At 29.7% G+C, this 22642-nt stretch overlaps 2 protein-coding genes across 4 annotated transcripts; one reads left to right on the top strand and one right to left on the bottom strand.

The window, feature by feature from the left end:
• The first annotated feature begins 2120 nt into the window (after positions 1–2120).
• Positions 2121–15303, top strand: LOC129981011 (putative transmembrane ascorbate-dependent reductase CYB561 homolog). Of its 3 annotated transcripts, none has more exons than XM_056091600.1 (5): positions 2121–2264; positions 5526–5741; positions 9242–9450; positions 11067–11221; positions 15052–15303. In XM_056091600.1, exons 2-5 carry the CDS (start codon positions 5546–5548, stop codon positions 15224–15226), a joined length of 735 nt encoding a protein of 244 aa, XP_055947575.1. In that variant the 5' UTR covers positions 2121–2264; positions 5526–5545; the 3' UTR covers positions 15227–15303. The 3 variants fall into 3 exon arrangements, with proteins under 3 accessions (XP_055947575.1, XP_055947576.1, XP_055947577.1); XM_056091601.1 differs by having other exon boundaries at positions 15105–15303; XM_056091602.1 differs by having other exon boundaries at positions 15161–15303.
• On the bottom strand, positions 15280–22642 carry LOC129981010 (heat shock protein 60A-like). Its single transcript, XM_056091599.1, has 12 exons — positions 22488–22642; positions 21638–21806; positions 21300–21552; positions 20286–20368; positions 20096–20191; positions 19080–19173; positions 18832–19000; positions 18417–18624; positions 18201–18338; positions 17554–17728; positions 16843–17021; positions 15280–15613 (listed from the first exon to the last, which is right to left on the bottom strand). Exons 2-12 carry the CDS (start codon positions 21800–21802, stop codon positions 15464–15466), a joined length of 1710 nt encoding a protein of 569 aa, XP_055947574.1. The 5' UTR covers positions 21803–21806; positions 22488–22642; the 3' UTR covers positions 15280–15463.

The following is a 22642-nucleotide window of genomic DNA, read 5'->3' on the forward strand; positions in this document are numbered from 1 at the left end:
CTAATAACGTTTTATCACTTTCTAGGCTGATTAAATTTTCCAGTAGGATAAAAATACTCTGCAACATGAAAATGAAGTTATTTATCCTTGAAAAATAATGTCAGAGGGTATTTTTGTAGATCATTTGAATTTAGCTTAATAATATGAAGTGTAAATTAAAGCAATATTTTGAGATTACTGTTTTTACACAGTAATACGGAATAAATAAATGAAATCATGTTACATTTTCTAAAAAATCAATTACAAGATTATATTGCGCAATGGATAAAAGTCAGCTAGATTTTCGGAAGGTGATTTTATGTTCTTAGTTTTATTTTTTGATAAAGAGTCTAAAAACTGTAAAATTGTACGTGGAATTGCATCCAATTATTTGACAAAATGAAGTTAAAGATAAGTCTCTTCGCTGATAAATTTATGTATAATTTTTTTTTTTCTAATTCGAACTTGAAAGTTAAATCATAGATCAAATTGGAAGATAGAAAATAATAATTTTGTCGGGAAATAGAAAAAAAAAAAAAAAAATTGTCGAGAAATAGAAAAAATAATTTTTTTAGTAAATGGAAAGTTCTTATTTTTTAAATTAAAGGAGATTCCTAGAGATTATTTAATCCTTAACATTGTAGCATGTTGATGTTTGGGGTTACATTCGTCTATCTTTATTTTCTAAGTTTTCTCTTAATTGTATAGCAGCAATAATATGCACACAAAAATTGTTTTTAAAATTATTATTAACATGCTGGTGAATAATTGCGGGAAGTACTGCTATGAATTATATTTAAAAATATGCTTTTTTTTTTTTTAAATTTAGAAAAAACTATCGGAAATAGTCTCTGCTTATAAACTTGTCATGCCTGAGAACGCCTTGCCTGGCACTAGCGTACAGTAGTTACAAAATGTTAACTTTTTTCGTGAATTTAGCATTTTTACTGAATCTATCGCGCCATTCTTGTTGGGTTTTTTGGCGAATAATCCCTGGCATGCTGTTAATAGTATCCGAAAATCGAATTTAATTTTTGGACACATTTTTCACAACTGATTGAAACAAAAATTTGACACAAAACTGCATTGATAGTCACAAAATCACATATTAGATTTGAAATATTTAAGTCACTGCGTCTTAGAATCATCGTGTTTACTTGTTCCTAAAAATACAGACCGACAGACAATCAGTCTGTAAATGGGTTTCGCTCAAAATTTTACAGGTGTCTATACTATAAATGTTAAATCTGTGTACCTAATCTTATCTATCTAGCTGTCTTCGATTTGAAATTATCGTATTAGTTTATATTCAAGCAGGCGGACAAATGGACTTCAGATTAGATTTTACTCAAAGTTTGATAGAAATCTGTAATTTTGGTGTAAAGTCCTCATACCAAATTGCAACTGTCTAGCTCAAAGTGCTTTTGAGTTATGTTTGTCACAGACAGATGGACATTTTCTAAAAATATGATTTTCGAATTCAGGGAGATCTAAAACTTGGAGATTCTTCAAAATCGAACTTTTTGACGATTACTATACTTTCTCTATATTACGTATACGAGAAAGTGAAAAAGGTCCTTGGGCAATATTATGTTTTGAAATTATTAATAAAAATATTAAAATTTTGATTACTTTTTAATTAAAAATCTAATCAAAATCTTGAAAACTGCCTTTCTTAGTATTCCTACTATTCACAATATAAACTACTCCCAACAATCTGCCTTATAGAGCATTTTAAATCAGTTTTGTATCATTCACGTCACTTTAGTCAATTTGCATGTAGTAAGCGAGCCTATAAATCATCATGTTAAAAAAATACGTATACGAAGAAATAAAAGAACAGAAGGCGATTTTATTTATCTATTTTTTATTAAAATGAAAAGATGACAACGGAAGAAAATTGCAGTATTCTTGAACTACATCTACAAACTACGTTACTCTAGAATGAAATAAGTGTTTAACAATAAAATCAACGGAAAAATTCCCCATCTAATCAGAAACAAACAATAGGAATTTTAAACTTTTATTTTGCTTTCAATTTACGAAGAGTAGTAAAAAATGCAACTCGGGTCAAATTTAACTCTGAAAGTTCGCTATCAGCGAACTGTGAAATAAGCATTTCGCAACAGAGTAGACGCTAAAAATGCAGGCAGACATCACAAGGCGAAAGAGATAGCTTTTTGTTCCGGGTTTATGACAGTTTTCGTGAGTTTCGTTTTTGAACAGATGTCAAAATAACCAGTAAAAAATAGAAATAAGGAACCTGAAGATCATTGAACTTTGTGGTAAGCAACATATTTGCTTATAAGATTACTATAACATGTTTCAAATTCGCATGGTTAAAAATGATTAGCTGTGTTTAGGCTTAGCCATATTTTTCACGCCTTCTTTTCTAGTAGCCTCTGATTTTTGGTTTGGTTTCTTGAATAGTTTTTCACAGAAGAAATCGTGCATTAAGTGGCTAGATGATATCTCTTATCGGATAGACTGCACTTGATGGTATTTTGCCGTTCAACAATTCCTATTTTAATAAGCTTGTCTCTGGAAAATAAACATCGGAATTTGAATAAATCAGCGCTTTATTGATTCCTGAAATGTTACTTCGTATATATTTTGCTGCACAAATTCATAATTAGTGATGTCTTAATAGTAATTCGGTAAATAATGAATGAATGAATTGTTCATGCTGTAATTTTCAAACCTTTTTTCGTACACTGGCTTCATTTTTAACTCAACTAAAAATCTGGATGGACGACACTGGAAACGAGTAATTTTAAAACTTTTAAAAATAGCCTGAGAGGAAAACAAACAGGTTAATGTCTTTACTTCAATAATTACCGAAGCTTACTAATTTAAAATTTTATTTTGTTAAAAATTGTCAATTTGTTCCGAAAAGGGAGAATTCTTGATAGATAATTTGACAATGAATCGCATTGATATGGGAGTTTATATTTCAGTATAGCTATTCAGTAAACCTACCTATAAGTTTTTTTTGTTTTCAATAATCGAACTAAGAAAGTTTTTATTATTATTATTATTATTGATATCGGCATTCTGTTTTGGAAATCTGAAGATTTATAGATAATCTGAAGCTTCAAAAAGCAAAACATAAGTTAAAGCTCTCTCAAACAACAATTGGAGGTTTTTTGATTCCATAGTCTTTGAGATATGGAAATCACTAAATTTTGCTTAACGATACGAACTAAATTTAACAGATACATGTAATGATATCTCTTAATCTAATTTAAATCCTAATTAATTTCCTATTTTTTATCTTAATTTAGCCCATGTTAATTTCATTCTAAAATGTTCACTTATTTCTTGATCTAATTTCCCCTTTTTATTTAATTAATACTACACGCGTTTTATAAAATTGCTCACTTCAGCATCTTCTCACTCTCTGAGTGAAGGGATAAAAATCCTTAATGCTTACACATTATTTCAAAGATGCCTAAGATTCCCTATCCTAAATCGAACATGTCAAAGAAATCCCTATTAAAATTTCACAATAAAATGATCGAAGGGGAAAATTTCTGTCTCTTATGCTGTTGTGTCGCGACGTAGACTGGCATATTTCTTATTATTTATTCTTTAAACGTACATTATGCCTCAGGTGGTGAAATAAATCGAAGTTTTAAAATTTCAAAAGTTTCTTCTTTTCGGCACGCATCCTCTAAAATATATTTACATACATTTAATCTGTTATGCTGTATGCATGTAATAAATAAACTAAGTTACATATTACTAATATTTTACTTATAACCGTCTGATTTTTTAAGTTTATTTTTTTATATGAGATATTGAGTTTGTAGGAATGACCTTGCTCTGAAATTTAATCTTAATCTTTATACTACATCATAAAATTCACAAAGTTTCTGCAAAAGCAATTGAAGCATGTTATTTAATTCAATTTTAACGTCTTTAAAAATTCTTTGATAGAACGATGATATATTAATAAAAGAATAAATCAGTCTCAAATCGGTTATCGATAAAAATGGTATTTCATTAAAAATTGAATTCTCTATTGAAAGCCTGTTTCTAGAGGTGAACGACGAGGAGATATGGATAACCCAGAGTCATTAAAGGATGAAGGGATACAAAAACAAATCACGTTTCTGTTGATTTCATGTTCTTAAAGGCAAATATAAATAGGGGCTTAGATTACATTATCCTGCCGAATATCATTTCTCCTTGTCACTGTATTAAATGTCAATAATCAAATATATACCGAACTAGTTCAAAAAGCTACTTTAGCTATCGGTTGTTTATCTTGATTGTTATTTCCTTAGTATCTTGAGGAATAAACAGGGGAGAATAATAAATAAGCTTTTTCTATACACAGCTGTTGACAAAGAATATCTCAATTGACCAAGGAATGTATTTCCAAAGATTAGGTATTTCTACAACTAACATTCAAACCTTTTGCAGAAGAGATTTAGCTCTGTTTATTAGATTTATCTTTCCCGATATCTCAGGAAAAATTAATAGTGGATAATTATATAGTGCAATATTATAACTTAAAGGGATTCTTGTGTACAGCCGACCATCTCACCATCTTTAAACTTTTAATTTTTTTTTGTTCATTTGATAGCCCAACTCCTTTTGAATAATTTTTGGTATTGCATTTGTGCGTACTTTTATTAATTTAAAAGCTATAATCAAAAACGGGCAAGTCACTGTTGACTTTTCACTCAGAAATGTTTACTTTAAAGTCATTTTTTTTCCAATACTATATTTTCAGAGCTTGCGTGCTGTATTAAACACGAATTGCCCATCGTATCAATATGAAATTTTCCAGGCGCTTATAAACACATAATAAAGAAAATCATGCAAAATCAAAATATTATTATGTACACCTTTTCTGTTCAGAGCTTTCTCATATTCTAAAAATGTTTTTTTAAAGCGTTATCACGTTTTAACAACATAAAAAGTAAAATAACTCCAGTATATTAAAATATTTATCTCTTTGTATGTCAATCTTCTTTGACATCAAGAAGATGTCTCTTTGTTATCAAGTTATGTCTTTTGGGAGAAAATTGGTGTAACATTTGTTTATATAAGTTGCTTATATTTTGAAAAACTTTGCACGCAAACACATTCCGCCTTCGATAATTTACACGGAACATGGGTTTTTTTTCCCCACATATATTTTAATCAATGAAAATTATTCCACTGATTTAAAAATTCACAAATATAAGGTTAAATGTCTTATATATTATGGCAAAAAGAAAAAAAAATCTATTAAGGCTAAGAATTTTTCTTTACATTAAGAAGAATCGCATTTGACCAGCTTTCGAAGTCTGTTTTAATTGTTCAAGTCCTATAGCCCCTTAATATTATTTTCCCGGATATCTTGTAGGAAATCTTTTATCAGACATTAGATTTTGTATAATTAAATGCACTCAGTATTAAAAAAAAACTGAAACATCTAATGATTGATATTGCATAGTTGATTTTTGGTCACATTTATATTCTCTTTAAGTAAAGGATTATGTAGATCTATTCGTATATTAAATGTATGTGGCTCATTATATTCTTATTTTTAGGTTCCTGTGGTTGGTTCTGCATGGAGTACCACAGTAGGAAAGAATACCAAATAATATATGGATTAATTACTGTATTAGGGATTCTTAATGTTGCTTTGGTTCTTATTTGGACCAAAAATTACCTTGGTGGATTTGCATGGCAAGAAGATCCTTTGCACCAGTTTAATTACCATCCCGTATGTGCGATAGTGGGATTGGTCGTGTTATATGGAAAAGGTAAAAATTATTTTTGCTTTTTGTGGCTGTTAGGAAGTTATTTAGGGGAAGTTTCTAAGAAAACGAATCTGAAAAACCGATTTTTGGATACTTTTGACCACATGCCAGGTATTAATCGCTAAGACACTAGCCGAGGATCACACGATAGATTCAATAAATTTGTTAATTTCAAGCCAAAAGTTAATATTAAGGTTAATAATTAATACCAAAAATTAATACATTGTTAACCAATGTCATGGAAAGTGTTCACTGAGACAACACCTTTATTAGAGAGTATGCGAAAAAGCTTGGGGGAAACTACTCCCGCTGTTATCATACTGTTATGAAGCGAAGTCAATTTTAGTAGATTATTTGGTTTATTTCAAAATGTAAAGAAAAAGCAAAAACGTTGACACTTTCGCTTCAAAGATAAATATATAATCAAATAACTTTGAAGAAATTGAAGCATACTATTAAATATTTATATTAAACATAAGCTACTGGTACTTTTTTAAATGGATAATTTGACACAATGTTGTCATTATATCTTATTGTTTTTGTTTATAATGGCACTTGCCATGGACAAGCTCGCTGACGAAGTCTGCGATTTTAAGCTAAAGGAGCGTCTCTTGTTTTTCAATAACGCCATTTAGGGCCAAGAGTACGTCTTAGCTACTCACGCATCACAACCCTTTTTACGGGGCGGTGTTCATTCACTCATCCACACAGCGTAATTTAGATCTGAATCAAAGAACGATCACCTCTGAACCAGTACCCCCAGTGGTATTACTCTCGACATGGAGAACTTTGTGACCACGACAGATTTATATGTGCGCCAACCACCACACACATGGAGAGTCTTTGGGAGGCGGGGTTCGAACTCCCAACCCAAGGGATGCGAATCCAATGCCCTACCGATTAGTAGTAGTAGCGTCAACTAGAGCCAAGAGTACGTCTTAGCTACTCACACATCACATCGCTTCACAACCCCTTTTTACAGGGGGGCACAATCACACATTTCACAGATTGAACAGATGAAAAACAACCATGCCCGAACCGGACTCGAACCAAGAACGCCCAGGTCACGGGGAAGACGCGCTATCCCTATGACAGGACGCCGGTCATTAGATCTTAAAATAACTTAAAGAAAACTAATTAGATAAAAAGAACAAAGCAGCGTACATCTAATTTCGCCATTTCAAAATAAGGAGAGGAAGTAAGTGATATATATATATATATATATATATATATATATATATATATATATATATATATATATATATATATATTATATCTCTATAGTGGATCATAATTTAAAAATAGATAAAAATTTGAATTATATTATAAACAAGTTAAATTCTGATTTAATTAACAACTAAAAATTAAATTCGGAGTAGTAGTTAGTATTATCTTTGATGACATAAACAAATTTTTACTTTCTCGTATACGTAGTATGGAGAAAGTATAGTAATCGTCAAAAAGTTCGAACTCAAGATTTTAGCGAATTTCCACGATTTAGACCTACTTGAATTCGAAAAACACATTTTAGGAAAATGTCTGTCTAAGACAAAGATAACTTGAAAACGCTTTGAGCTAGACGGTTGAAATTTGGTATACGGTCTTTACATCAAATTTGCAGATTTCTATCTAATTTTGAGTAAAATCTGTGCAGAGGAAGTCCATCTGTCAGGCTGTTCAAGTATATGTTAATACTATAACTACAAAATGAAGTGAGCTGGATAAATAAAATTCAGTATTCAGATTTAATATCTGTAACGTAGACACACTCTTGTTGAATTTTGAGTCGAAACCAACAATAGGTTGACGATCTGTCGGTCTGTACTTTCAGAAAATATGTAAACTCGATCATTCAAAAACGCAATGATTTAAATATATCAAATTCGTCATGAGAATTTGTGACTACAAGTGCGGTTTTGTGTTAGATATATGTTTCAGACGAGATAAACTTGTCTAAAACACAAATTCGATTTTCGGAGGCTATTAACGGCATACTAGGGATTAATCGCCAAAAAGCTCGCCATGGATGGCATGATAGATTCAGTGAAAATGCTAAATACACGCCAAAAGTTAATATTTCGTAACTATTGTACGACATTGCCATGCAAGGAGCTCTCTGACATGACAAATTTATTAGAGAGTACGTGAGAAAGTTTAGGATAAACAACTCCCGTTGTTTACAAAAGAAAAAAAACTGAAATAAAGTGTATTTTAAAGATGGATAAATTTTAAGATTTTGAAACAGGAAGACTTTAAATATTGTAGTGAGTAAAAGGCTAAGTCATTCAAATAAACAGTGTAAAAATTAGATTTAAAAAATTATGCTGAAAAGATGCTAAGAAAGATCATAAGAAATGTATTTTATACTATAACTTTCATTATTTTTTCATTAAATTATTTAATCAAATTATATATAGTTATTACTTTATCGCATTTAAAGAAAAAGCATTTTAATCATTCAAAATTTAAAAAAAAAGAAAAAGACAAAAAAATCGATTTCGAGTTTTTGCCAGATTTTCACTTTTTAGATATTCCGGAATTCGAAAAACTCATTTTTGGAATATTTTTTGTTTGTCTATCTCTAAATACCAAAACTCAAAAATGCATAAAGCTACAGCAAGGAAATTCGACATGTGGTCTTTACACTAAATTTGTATGGAAATTTCCATGAAATATATCTGCCTTCCGTATGCATGTGAAGACGATAGCTCAAAACCGCAAAGAATTCAATGGATGAAACTCGACATATATAATTTATCATCCAAATTGTTTATTTGGATGATAAATTAGTTTTCAGATCAAATATGACAAAAGGGGGAGTGCATTTATTTATCTATATATTTGCATGTATACGCACGTGATAACTCAATAACTTAAATGAATAAAATTTGACGTGCGGTATTTTATATGATGTAGTGGCCGGGAAACAAAGGGCTTTAGATGTCTTGAGCGCCAGTCTTAAGCAATGTTCACATAAGGACAACTACTGCGCGCAATTAAAAGTCTCAAGAACATCACGTGACCCCTAAGGGACAATGGCAAATAGTTGGCCCCAATGAGATAATGGCAAATAGATGTCCCGATGAAATAACCATTTGTTATTGTCCTATTGGGGTCACGTGATGTTCCTTAGGTAGGCGTGACGAGGAAATTATCTACCATTGTCCTATTGGAATCACGTGAGGTTCTTGAGGTAAGCGTGACTTTTTGTTGAGCGCAATAGTTGGCCTCGTGTGAACGCTGCTTTAGATAGCGTCGTGGGATCCAAATATTAGAGTGTGTAAGTCATATTTTTAAGAGAAAGATCACTGAGTGGCGTAGAAATAATATCATGCCCCAGGCGCCACTTATTCTAGCAACCTCACTGGTCTTTGGGTCAAAATTGCAGATTTAAGTCAAATTTTGGATCCAATTGGTGGATAGAATGATAAGATACAGAATTATCATTGAACTAGCTATATCATTAAACAAGATTGCAGTTTCTGAAACTTTATTTCTTTCAGGTTTATTGCTGTACAGAACACTATATTATCGAGGAAAAGCAACTTTGAAGCTTCTCCACACAGCTACCATGATAATTACGTTTGCACTGGCAGTTATATCGTTGAAATGTGTCTTTGATTCGCACGATTACAGAACAGTTCCTATTCCTAATTTGTACAGTTTACACAGTTGGATTGGTTTAGGAACAGTGATACTGTTTGCATCGCAGGTTAGTTTAAAATATAATTTTTTTCTATTGCATATTCATGATGGACTCAATTAAGTCAATAGCAAACATTCCAGCGTATATGAGCTAACTGTGTATATTCTTTATTTCGAGGCATTCTTTTTACTCTCTCGTGTTCGAAGTATAAAAATAAATCGTCAAAAAATTCCACCTCAAGATTTTAACGAATCTTCATTTTTCAGCCCTCCCTCGAGTTCGAAAAACACATTTTTGAAATTATGTTCGTCTGTGAACACGATAAGTAAAAAATACTTTGAGTTAGACAGTTTTAGTTTTAGTTATATTAACGTCCCATTTTAAGCAACACTAGGGCTATTTTGGTACGGACCTCGTCATTTTGAACCGCGGTCAAATGACGAGGACGACACCTGAGCTGGCACCCCCTCTCCACGCAGTTGGAGGACGTTTGGCCCTGACGGATTTAACGTGCAACAGACCCCCTTACACGACGGTTCTTCGGCGGAATTGGATCTCGAACCTGAAGCCCTGCGGCTCACGAGCCGAGACCTTAAAACCAGGCCACCGCGGCCCATCTGAATTAGATAGATGAAATTTGATATATTTACACCAAATTTGTAGATTTCTATCAAATTTTGGGAAAATTCCGCTCAGAAGAAGTGTGTTGGGCTTGCTGTCGGAGTAAAATTGAACACAATAATTAAAAAATGTACATAGATGAAATTTGGTATACAGATTTAGCATCTAAAGTGTCGATTTTATTAAATTTTGAAAGGAATCCGACTAGGAATTCATTATCTGTCGATATGAGCACTCGCATGCACGTGAACGAAATAATTTAAAAATACACTGACATAGTTATATGAAATTTGATTTGTAATCTACTCACTAAAATCATAATTTTGCGTAAAGTTATAGTTTCAATCAGTCGGAAAAAAGGCCTCCTAAATATACCTTCGGTGTTCTAGTGCTTGTGTATTAACCACACTTGAAGGATTAATTTGCAAAGATTGTAGGATAATAGAATCTTCCGTAAAAAGGTGTATATAATGTGCAATTTTTTCAGTATGCAATGAAACACAAATTGCTCAGATGCGGAACTCTGAAAATCTGATCAATTTTGGCATTCTGGTTTGCTCAAATTTTACGCAGAGGGAGATGGAATAACAATTTTATCAAATACTATGCAAGAAAGTTCGGAAAGATCACTTCTGTTGGTACAGCTAATTTCAACAACAACAGCAAAATAAATAATGTCCTCTAAGCATGAATTAACTCCACTTGACATAAATTCAATAGTATTAATTTATGAAATGTTAGATAGTATAAAAACGCAATTGCGAATGAATATTAACTGCACGTTTTCTTGCGCTTTACAATGAAGCACAAACCGCTCATATACACAATGAATGTTAAATGTAACTTGATTTTGTAATGATAATTAATAAGCGTCATATGAGTATGAATTGATTCCATTATATGAATATAATAAATAAATGTCTTACCTATATGCTCATTGCTTTTTAAAAATAAATTTAATAGATAATCTTAACTTTTGGAAAAGAATTATTTTAAAGGAATTGATTAAAAAATAGAAGTGTACTGATTCAAAATGGATGAAATTTATCTTTTAATTGCAGTTGTTCTGCGGGTTTGTTGCATTTCTTTATCCCGGTGTGAAATCATCATTACGTAAAATATATCTGCAATATCATCAGTTTTTTGGGACCATTATTTTCATACTGGCTGTCTTGAGTTGCCATTCAGGAATAATGGAGAAAGTCAAAGCTTCACTGTAAGTATTTGTAATGAAACTAAAGTTCGCATCGTGTTTAGTCAGAGCCAGGTTAAACCTTGTAAAATATCGCATCAGTGTTTAAGACTCTATTTGCCAAAATTTATTTTAATTTTAAAATTTGCTCTTAATTTTATAGTAGTAATAATATACACACAAAAACAGTAATACTGTAGGAAGCGCATGATTTTATCCAGTAATTAAAACAATAAAAAATATCGTTACAGAGAATTTTAAAAAATCATTAAAATAAGAAAAAAATGCACGGAAATAAAAATTAATGTCACTAAAAAGCTTATTATTTTTTTTTTTAGTTTCAAAGTAGCTTTTTGTTTTGCTATATTGCTTTAAAGTTATTGAGGAATTAACTCTCCCACCCTCCTCTCCTGTCCTCGAAAATTTGTTTTTCGCCTCATTAGAACAAACAAAAATAAAAATTCAAACAATTAAACACTTACAACGCGTTTTAAACGTTTAAAATGTAGAAGAACGCTTGAAGCGCGTCCCTGCAGAAATTTCACTTGAGCGCGCTAGACGGGTTACGGACGCCGAAGAGGTTAAAATGCACAAAAGCTTCTTAGACAATAAAAGTTTCTGGAAATCTCTCCTGTCTGCTGCCCAAATTCCAAAACCAGAAATATTTTATAAGTTTTAATCTCTATAGTATCAGCCTTTAAGTAAAAAATTATAGAATGTTGTGGTATTTAGTAGGAACAAACATTTCTAATCAAATACCAGAACATTCAGCAGAACGCTGTAGACCATTACGCAAGTAAAAGACAAGGAGTTTTTGAATAATTTTTTTTTCCTTTTTCTTAATGAATGATGATACGTTTATTTAGAGAGGCATCATATAATCACAAGTGGAATTGCTCTTATAAGACTTAAATGCCGATTTCATCATCAGTATTATCCAAATGTATTGATATTTTTTTTCTTCAAACAAATGAATCACCCAAATTTAATTCAATTCTTTCATTTAAGCTTGTAATAGCTTCGCGTACACTTACAAAGGACAAAATACTTTTAAAGAATTATTTTAATCGAATTGTTTTCTTTCTACACGGATTTAACTTATCTCTTAATTAATGTTACATTTTCAATAAGTATTCCAAATCTCTTAAAGAATCAGTTCATGGGAAAGTAACTTTCCCATACAAACAATTATTTTCTAAAAATGGATCATCATTATATGGGCCTATTTTGCATACATCCTGTTTTGAAACTATTCAAAGACAATTCAAGTCTGGCATAATCATAATCATAACCGGCTATTCCGACCAGCCCGAAGGCACATGGAACCGCCACGATAGCAACAATGGCGGGAATTATAGGTTGAGTCTTAAGAGCCATCACCGGCTACGGTACAACCTTTCCTGTGGGAAGTATGTCCCGTCATCGATAAGAAGTAGCCACTCGTCACCCTTTCTGTACCCACCGGGTGGCAAGAATCACCCACTATGCCGGAAGCTTCCCGTCATCATTTCTGAGGGCCCCCTCGATGGGAGAAAAAAGCCGGCACAAAACACATTGTAATTTCATATCATAAATAACAATTTATCAAATACAGATGCAATAAACTTAAAAACTGTTTAACACTCTTTAACATTGTCAGTGATTATCTCGCATTGCCGCACGGTATATGATTCAAAAATTAAAATTATCTTTAAAAGTACTTTGGCATGAGCAAATATAATTTTTTCTTATGTAAATAAACGTTTAGTTCAAATTAGATTCCTAAATTGCAGAATTGATGGTTTTTGAGATTTAATTGGAGTGGAATCCAAAGTAGAAAATATTGTCTTCCTATTTTTTACTTATACTGTATCAATCGTTGTAATTCGAATTACTTTCCTTAGACATTTTGACTCGGAAACAAAATGAAAAAAAAAAAAAAAAGTTTTATTCTTTTAAAAATAAAAATCTGAGTACTACCTTTTATTAAAAAATATATTTTTAATATTTTTTAAAGTTTGTTTTTGAAAATTTACTTTTTTTTAAATCAATTATTTTGATTAGAGTTTTCGAAACACAGTTGCAAATTAATAGTAACAGCCAAAGTTATTACATATAATAAACAAATGAAAAACTGCAAAGATTTTATATTAATTAGTATTTGCATAAATAAACGGAAAACAGCAAGGGGGGGGGGAATCAATGAAAAAACTAAATACGTTTGGTTTAGAAATGTGGTCTTGCATGCTCGCAAGGGGAATAGATGAAATTTAAATAGTGATTCCCTTTTGAATTCGTCGAAACACAGCTGGGATTTGTTTCGTCTCGGTCCATAAAATCCACCCATATTTACGGAGCAGCTGCTTGCGAGACTTCGGCTTATATACAACTATCTAGATGGCATTCACCTGCAATTCGAATATTGTAGCTTTCTACAAACTGTCAGGCCTAATGAGGGCAATGGCAAAATTACTGAAAAAACAAACCTAGGCGTATCTTTTTGGTCCAGCAAAAAAAAGCAAATAAGAATGGTATTTAGAACATAACTAAGAATTCTCACTTCATTGAATGAATCTCGTTTCCAAAACAGAAATCACTAGCCATATTTTTAATAAAGGTAAAAAAAGCAAATCTATTTTCAAACGCCTTTTTAATTATAATAAATTATCAACAAAATGTCCAGGATCTTAGAACTATAAACTCAGTTATATTAACATCCTTTTTTGAAACACCACAAAGATTATATAAAAAAACCCCTCATAATTTCGAAAGATGGTCATATAATGAATTTTAGAACTTTATTCTTAAAAAGATGAATCAAAAATCATAATTTGTTTTTAATTTATGCATCTGTGTTAATATTAAATCTACAAAATTTTACTATTGTCCTATGCAGTTGGTAAATATTAAATCCTATTTAAAAACATCACAGAATGATTTCAATGAACAATGAAAAAATCATGCTAATTATTAACCAAATGTTTAAATTATATACAGATATTTCACAAGATTCAAATCTTCTTTTAATCATTAAATTTTATCTTCAAACTTTTGTAAACAATGCTTATAGGCAGGAATGACAAAAAAAAAAAAAAAACATTTAAAACCTTTTACAAAGCAGCTTTCGGGGCTTACACACGCCATTTTTGCATATTATTTCTTGAATAGTAGAAATTCTAGACAATAGGTTCTTTCTTTACTAATTTTATTTCTGTATAATTTTTTCTGGTTGTCATTTACAAACAAAATATTTTCAGTGAACAGAAAAAGATTAGAATTCAAAGAGCTAATAAATTATTGCTACGATATAATTAATTATATATTTTAATTTAAAAATTAAGATATATATTAACAAAATTTCAAACATCATGCAACAATGTTCCAGACTGGAAGTTCTATACCTTAAAATTTTACTTTTTCATTTTCTTAATCAAAGGATTTAGATTTTTTCTTTTTCCCATTGAAAAGATGTATATTTCCAAGTCAATTTCCTATTGCAATATAGTCCAAGAACCAAATCACTTGCAAGAATATTACTCGATAACAATTGCTTAAAATTTCAAGTTCATTTTCCCATTAAAAAAAAGCGGCAAAACTTTTTTTTTAGTAATATATATAAATGTATTTGACATCTTTTTGTGCAGGGAAATAATTGTTAGAAATCTTTGTAAGTTAGATCTTATCACACTGAGTATTTATTCTTCAGTACAATCAACTATCGGCAATTCAAAAGAACATAAAAGATAAATTAAGTAAATAAAAACCCAATAGCATTTACTAATTTTATTTCCTTATATAGAATATTTGTTCGTAAAATTAAATCTTAAAATGAAAAACAAAGTTCATTGATTATTTCTTTCCAATTTTTGTTTTAGAGGTAAAGAATATTTAAGCTTGCATGCAGCTGCTTATATTGCTAATTTTCTAGGAGTTTCCATAACAATATTTGCTGTATTAGTGCTATATTTACTTTTCATACCTCAGTTCAAGAGAAGACCTTTGCCAGAAGAGGATAAGATATGCTTTGAACTTCATGAAAATGTTTCTTAAGATTCACTAGTTCAAGACATGTATGAAAAAATGTGTAAATAATGAAAGGCATCTAATAAAAAAATTTGTTTATTTAACATGATACTACAATGAATTAACAAAAATGTGAAACACTGAACAAAATATAGGAATGGCGTGATTCAAATGCATTGATTCTTGCAAAACATGATTTTCGATCCATGTCCCTGACTATTTCTTATAAAAAAAGTGTCCATCTGTTCTAATTGCATCTAATTTTTACATATCATAACCACCCATTCCTCCCATGCCACCCATACCACCTCCCATGGGCATTTTCTCTTCCTTGGGGATTTCTGTAATAACTGATTCTGCTGTTGTAAGCAATGATGCAACACCAGCTGCATCTAAAAGGGCTGTCCTGACAACCTAAACAGAAATATATAATTAATAACAATACATCACATTTAAAAATAAACTTAAAGGTAATGAGAATCCCCAATATCTACTATCTTGTATTCTGGTCTACACCTTACCACTAGACTAAATTACTATTCTCCAGTTTTAAATGCAGCTAATTCATATTCACATATTAAAGATTTCATTAAAAAAATGATTATATAAATGTGACTGTACCATAAAATAATCTAGTTTAAAAACCTATTTAAAAAGCTGAAGCTCAAAATAACTATATAATAAGAAAATTAATTCTTTTCAGATTGATGACTTAAAAGTTATTACTGATTAATAACAAAACATTTAATTAAAAAATATTTTACCAAGAATTTTATAACACCAATGCTAGTTTACTAGTATTTTAAGCTGCAAGCACAATTAGCATTCCGATTTTTTTTTCTCTACTAATAATAAAAAGGTGAATTTGTACAAGTTCTTGTGACAGGCCAGACTACCTGACCTACAGACCAAATCTGGTACATATGTACCCTAGTGGGTGGAAATGTGCACTTAGTTTCTTCAAAATTATAATTAAATGTAAATTTACATTTTTCCTCACGTTAATTCTAAAATATTATTGCATAAAAATGAATTATATACCATTTCAAATTTAAGAAATTGTCTTTTGAATGATACCAATAAAATAGACATGTAAATTCTTTCAGAATTTTAGCATTTTATTTTAATTTTCAAAATGATTTATTTTTAGAAAAATTCATGCAACAACAGACAGAATTTTAAGACAATTATAATAACACCTGTTTGATGTCTGCCAATTTGACAAAATCATGAATATGAAATTGTACATTAACTATTATTTCAAATATACTCTTAGCAAACCAACTGTTTAGCAGGAAATGGGAATTGTTAGATATTAATGGAATACTAATTTTTAAGTTAATTGGTTTTGTTTGTTACATATAGGACCAATATCAAATCTTACATTTTGTAGTACTTTTTTTCTTTTTTGTAAAATTGGAATTTTTTTTCTCTAAAATTCTTGGTAAAAGATAAGGACTGCAACTAGATAATATTCTAAACTGGGAGATTTTAATAACGTTTTAAGATTCATTATACATTTCTACAGCTACAAATATAAATTTCCTATAGCTATATTAAACCCGGTATAAAATTGCTTTTCCTTAATGTTAGATAAATAAGCCACCACACTTAATAAAAACTGAGAACTGAAACATTCTTACCTTAGTAGGATCAATTATACCAGCTTCAATCATGTTTACATATTCTCCCTTCATTGCATCATAACCATAATCTCCTTTGCCATCTAAGACTTTTTGTGTTACTACAGCAGCATCAACTCCAGCATTTAATGCAATCTGAGTGCATGGCATTTTTAATGATTTCCTAACTATATCAATACCTAAGGAAAACAAAATGAAACTGAGGATTACAAAATAAAAACTAACTCGTTTAGAAAAATATTTCTAACAGATTAGGCACCATTAATTCTGATAAAGCAGGTATCTTATCTGTCTAGAACAAATAAGCATTTGATTCTTAAAGTATGTAAACTATCCTCTCAAATATAGTTGCATAGCCTTATTTTAGAACTCTTTATAGAGAATCAAAATCTAATATATATATTTTTTTACGAGACAACAACAAAACAATGACTAAGATAAGTTTAATAAATCTAAAAGCATTTAGATTTATTCAAAATTCAATCCTATACTTGCTTGATGTTGATATAAACAAACTAAAATTTATATATAAATGTATAACATATAACAATTTTAGATATTTTATTTTTAAAAGATACTTAATGACTAATTAATCATCATATTTGCCAAATTTTTATAATCAGTTATCTACAGAGAAGCTCAGATGAATAATCAGAAAGTAAACAAGCTTAGAAACAAATTTAACCTATTAATATTCACTAAGACGCATACCAGTCCTTTGGTCTTCATTTTCTACTTTTATTTGGTCAAGAGCAGGAAGACAACGTAACAAAGCAGTTCCACCTCCTGCAACAATGCCTTCTTCAACTGCTGCTCGAGTAGCATTCAATGCATCATTAACTCTGTCTTTCTTTTCATTCACTTCTACTTCACTTGAGCCTCCAACCTAGAAAAAAACAGTCAAATCTATATATATTTTTTACCATTAAAAATACAATAAATGCACCATAAGTAATAGAAAATTTATGTCTGTTGAAATTTTCATTCTTTGATCTTCTATAGTAGATAATTTTAAGCTCATAAAATTGATCTTTGAAAATAGATAAACCATAATTTTTACAGTAATTGAATTTTTATAAAAATAAAGTGTTCTTTTGTTGATAAAGTTCAAGAAAATTTACAAGAGTAAATGAACTTGCTATTTTTGAATTTAATAATAAAAATAGAAAAGGCTGTTTAGTCTATTAAAAGGCTAAATATATATATATATATATAAAATATTTTCCTGCTTTGCCTACAATCCTAATTAAAGTTACAGTCTAAGCATATTTTACTAAGAAAATGATTAGCAATACATTTATAGCTTTTAACTTGAGAAACCAAGAGTGACATAATAAATTCAACATTTAAATAATTACCTTTAAAAGTGCGACACCATTAGATAAACGAGCAAGTCGTTCTTGTAATTTTTCCTTTTCATACTGTGAAGTAGTCTGTTCAATTTCATCTTTGATTTGAGCAACTCTCCTATCAATATCAGCTTTATTACCTTTGCCCTGAAAAAGCAAAATAAATTAATATTTAATAATATATTAAAATTTCATAAAAAGAAAGCTAAACAAATTCACAATTACCTTAAGCAGTAATGTGTCATCTTTTGTGATAACAACCTCGGAAACTTCACCAAGATCATGTGGCTGAAGGTCTTCTAATTTTACCAGGTCAGCATCATCTCCAAAGACAATACCTCCAGTTGCAATAGCCATATCATGAAGAGTGTTTTTTCTATTGTCTCCAAAACCAGGTGCTTTAACAGCAGCTACTTGAAGGCCTACTTTTAACCTGTAACAGGAAATAATGTTCTGTTTTAAATATCTTAAAATCAGATACATAAAAGTGAAAAATGAAAATATTAAATTAGTATAGTTTTTGTAAGGTTGATCTTTTGCGTGTAATTCTTAATTTTATTATAATAACACTTAGAAGTAATAAATGAACACTTTTTCAAATTGATACAGAAATAAATTCTATAGCTTTAAGAAACATTACCTATTTAATACCATTGTACTTAAAGCTTCTCCATCAACATCCTCAGCAATAATTATAAGGGGTTTCCTTTTTTGATTTGCTAATTCTAAGGCAGGTATTATAGATTGGACACTAGATATTTTCTTTTCACTGAACAAAACTAGAGAATCTTGATATTCCACTTTAGCACCTAAAATACAAAAATTTATTATTAGAATTTATCAATCAAAACAAAGGAAAATAATACAGGAAATGAAAGAAAATATTACCTTTGGCAGTGTTGATGAAATAAGGTGAAATGTAACCCCTATCAAACTTCATTCCTTCAATTACTTCTAATTCATCAATTAAAGTTTTTCCATCCTAATAGAATAATAGTTTTTTTTAAGAAGCAAACTTAAGAGATAAAGATAACAAATTTTAGTTTACTACAAGTTTGTGAGTAAACATTCTTTAGTAAAATATGAAGTCAATTTTCCAAATTATACAAATTCATTACATTTATATTTTTCACAATGTTTAAAATTTAATCCAAGGATAATTTTACACCAAACAAAATAAGGATAAAATTATTGAGCTACATTCAAACAAATACAAACTCAAGATGACCATTTCTTTTAGAATTCTTAAATATTTAAAAATGCCCTAATAATAAATTTAAGGTAGAATTTCTTGAAAAACTTTATACTATTACTAACATTTCTACTTATGTTAGAAAACATTTCTACTTCTATTTTTCTATAGTATTACTAACTTCTACACATTTATTTAAATTTATAGAAGTTTAGTGTTATGGTCCATAATGCTTCATAAACTTAAATGATAATGAAGTCTAACAATTTTATGCAAAAAATAATTTTTAACACTAGAAATACTAGATTACTTTGTCATGCTGACAGATAAGGTAGTTCTAATGTTATAAACATAAATTGCATTTTTAAATATGTTCACAAATAATCAATAATGAGTTTTAGATGATTTAATATAGGCAAATTCTCCTAGACAATTCCTAAGACACATTTGATAATTCACACATTGTTTTTTTAAAAATTAAGTTAATATTTAATGTATCACTTTTATTATATTATAAGCTTCTATACCATTAAAGAACTTTAATATTAATTTGCCTTACATTTTTTAAAATAAAATTAAAGAACACAATACAAATTTTCACTAATCTATGTTAAACTGCAAAAACCTCATCAAATTATGAAAACTGCAGTCTATCAAATATATTGTATTCTTTAGCTTAGCAATTTTTTTCTTAAATTCAAAGAATACTTACTTTGACAGTAATAACGCCATCATTTCCAACCTTTTTCATTGCATTAGAAATTAAATCTCCAATAGCCCTATCACCATTTGCTGATATTGTAGCAACCTAAAATTAATTTCATAGTTTAATATTTAATATTTTACATATATTTTTCTCGATATATCAATGCTTATTATACAAATATGAAGTTATTACATACTTGAGCAATCTCTTCAGGTGTTGTAACAGGCTTAGAATTCTTCTTCAATTCATCTACAATCTTTTCAACAGCCATCATAACACCTAAATATCAAAAGGACATATCAGGCACTGAAGGTTTATAGTGTAAAAGTGTAATTTAATGTGCCACTTGCTGCACCAAGGATGCCAAATCGCCAATTAAGATGGCAGACAAAATAAATAAAGACTTTTGCAAAACAGTTACCACTTTCTGCATTAATCAACCGGCTGATGTAGAAAGTAAAATTTAGAGCATGCGATGCCTTCGGCATCTGAAGAAGGCACCAAGCAGAATTTTTTTAAACATAAAATATTTCTAAAATGCATACCGATACTCAAGTATTGCAAAATAAATATTTTATGTTCGTATTCACATTAAAAATACAATTACAGTGCCTTATTAGCAATAAAAACTTTTAATTTTAATACAAACTAAATTAAAATCTTTGTCATTTTTTATTTAACATTTTTCATAAAATAGTTGTAGTTCATGTACAACTCAACTACTGTAAAAAGTAATAAAGAAAGCAGCGTTAGGATTACTGTAAATTCATTTTGTTGAGTTACTATATTGGCAACAACACGAGGGCACACTAAACTATACTTCAACCGGTATATAGATATGAAAATAAGAAATATAGAGTTGATCAGATCAAAATACTTGAATTCAAAATATATAATCTTTATGATATTTAGTAATACATAAAGAGAAAAAATAACTTAACATAGTTTAAAATACTCTAATATATAACAATGTAAAATAATCTTAAATGATAAAATTTAAATTCTTATAATTGATGATAACTTTAAAAACATTTCACTTATTAAGTTTAAAGACTGAAATACATCTTCAATGTTCCATGTTAAATAAACATACACATAAGAGGTCAAATTTTATTTATCACATCAGTTAAACTAATATTTAACATCACAAATTGACAAAGCAGAAAAAAAAAAATTCTCAAAATGAATCAAGAATACAAATTATTTTTACCTTTTCTGAATTCAATAGGATTTGTTCCTTTACTTATTTTTTCGAATCCTTCCTTTGCAATAGCTCGGGCCAAAACAGTTGCTGTAGTAGTACCATCTCCTGCTTCTTCATTGGTATTATTTGCAACATCTTGAACAAGTTTGGCACCAATATTTTGAAATTTATCTTTTAATTCTATGGCTTTTGCAACAGTAACACCATCTTTAGTAATTTTAGGAGATCCCCAAGATTGTTCAATAATAACATTTCTTCCCTGAAATTATTAATAGAATTATAAATATTCACAATTATTTAATCAAAGTAATCTTAAAGAAAATTTAATCATGAAAAATTCCTACCTTGGGACCCATTGTGACTGCAACTGCATCAGCTAACACATCAACGCCTTGCAACATCAGAGCCCGCACTTCTGGCCCAAATTTTATGTCTTTTGCATAATTTCTTCTGATGTTCACAGCAATGCGGCGGGTCATCAAGGGTCGGAGAACAGATAGGAAATTCATATTTCTAGAAATGAAATATTCATCTCAAAAAGTTTTTATACAATTACAGAGAGATAAATATAAGTAAGGACGTTAATAAAAATAAAATTACCCAATATTTATTATTTAATTTCTACCTGATAAGTAGTATCCGAAATATGTAACACAGCAAAAAAGCTGAAACTGTTAAGCTACATTATATTTCACAAATTTTATTAGCAATATAGTTCTAGATTGTCAATAACTGATTATTAATCAGCATATTTCTATAAATGTCAGAGAAGTTCGACAACTTCCTTAATTGCCGTAACTAGAGAAAGGAGTTTTGAGTAAAGGTAATAATGTTTACATTTTCAATTCATCATTTATATTTTTGTTCACCTTAAAGATTTATTATACAAAGATTTGCACCAATCATTAAGAACCCCTAAAATATGATGCAAGAATTGAAAGCATAACGCTACTTAATGTTACATAAAGCAACATCAATATCGAAATTTAAAAAAAAAAAACTTAAAAAGGTTCAAGTCAAATGTTTAACAACTTTTTTTAATGTAATAGAAAATGCGTCAATATTACTAAAAGCAATTTCTCCTTACTTAATTTTTGCGGTAATTAACATTCTGAAAAGATTGTCAATAACTGCATATTTCTATAAACAAAATTGAGATAGATCCTTGCAAAAAAAAAAAAAATACATACTTACTTTTTATAAAATATATCTCAGAAGCAACAAGGAAAAGATTACGTAAATAGTAAGAGATGCTTAGCGATACAGTAACAACGAAGAGCAAGGGCGTCAGAAAACCATGTGCGTTACTGAACTACTAATTGCAATCCCGCAGTAAAACCGGCAAGATG

This window comes from Argiope bruennichi, chromosome 8 (genome assembly GCF_947563725.1).
Source record: "Argiope bruennichi chromosome 8, qqArgBrue1.1, whole genome shotgun sequence".
NCBI classification, from domain to species: Eukaryota; Metazoa; Arthropoda; class Arachnida; order Araneae; family Araneidae; genus Argiope; species Argiope bruennichi.

What these genes read in the sequence shown, in the direction of transcription:
- LOC129981011 (XM_056091600.1), top strand. Translation starts at nt 5,546, where the DNA reads ATGGAGTACCACAGTAGGAAAGAATACCAAATAATATATGGATTAATT. An exon ending in GGTCGTGTTATATGGAAAAG is followed by an intron (nt 5,742 to 9,241) that starts GTAAAAATTATT and finishes TATTTCTTTCAG; the next exon opens with GTTTATTGCTGTACAGAACA. An exon ending in GAGAAAGTCAAAGCTTCACT is followed by an intron (nt 11,222 to 15,051) that starts GTAAGTATTTGT and finishes TTTTTGTTTTAG; the next exon opens with AGGTAAAGAATATTTAAGCT.
- LOC129981010 (XM_056091599.1), bottom strand. Translation starts at nt 21,802, where the DNA reads ATGAATTTCCTATCTGTTCTCCGACCCTTGATGACCCGCCGCATTGCT. An exon ending in CAGTCACAATGGGTCCCAAG is followed by an intron (nt 21,553 to 21,637) that starts GTAGGAATTTTT and finishes TAATAATTTCAG; the next exon opens with GGAAGAAATGTTATTATTGA. An exon ending in AAATGAAGACCAAAGGACTG is followed by an intron (nt 17,022 to 17,553) that starts GTATGCGTCTTA and finishes TGTTTTCCTTAG; the next exon opens with GTATTGATATAGTTAGGAAA.